Raw genomic sequence first — 385 nt, forward strand, 5'->3', positions numbered from 1 at the left:
GGCAGCAGCAGTGGCGAAATGAGCAGCAGCAGCACAAGTAGCAGCAGTATATGCTGCAGCGGAAGCCTAGGCAGCAGCAGAAATAGCAGCAGGAAGAGGAACAGCAGCAGCAAGAGATGCAGCAGCAGGAAGAAAACAACAGCAGCATAGAGATGGTCAGCAGCAGCAAAGGAAGAAGCAGCAGCAGCAGCAGCAGCAGCACAGGAGGCAGCAGAACATGCAACAGCAGCATGGGAAGCAGGCGCAACCTAAGATGCAGCAGCAGATGCAGCAACAATAGCAGCAGTATACAAACCAGCAACCGCAGCAGCAACAGCATCTTCATCATCATCAGCAGCCCAACAACAACAAGCAGCAGCAGCAGCAGCAGCAACAACAAGCAGCA

At 53.8% G+C, this 385-nt stretch overlaps 1 protein-coding gene across 1 annotated transcript in view; it reads left to right on the forward strand.

Annotated features, from left to right (window-relative positions):
* The window catches only part of EMH_0002540 (uncharacterized protein), a gene marked incomplete at both ends in the record, with an annotated part of 381 nt that extends 359 nt beyond the window's left edge, over window positions 1–22 (forward strand). The window contains one exon of the mRNA XM_013496037.1: window positions 1–22. Within this exon, the coding sequence (XP_013351491.1) occupies window positions 1–22 (22 nt within the window).
* Between the last annotated feature and the right edge of the window lie 363 nt (window positions 23–385).

Source organism: Eimeria mitis, genomic scaffold, assembly GCF_000499745.2.
Source record: "Eimeria mitis Houghton genomic scaffold, Emh_scaff188, whole genome shotgun sequence".
NCBI lineage: Eukaryota > Apicomplexa > Conoidasida > Eucoccidiorida > Eimeriidae > Eimeria > Eimeria mitis.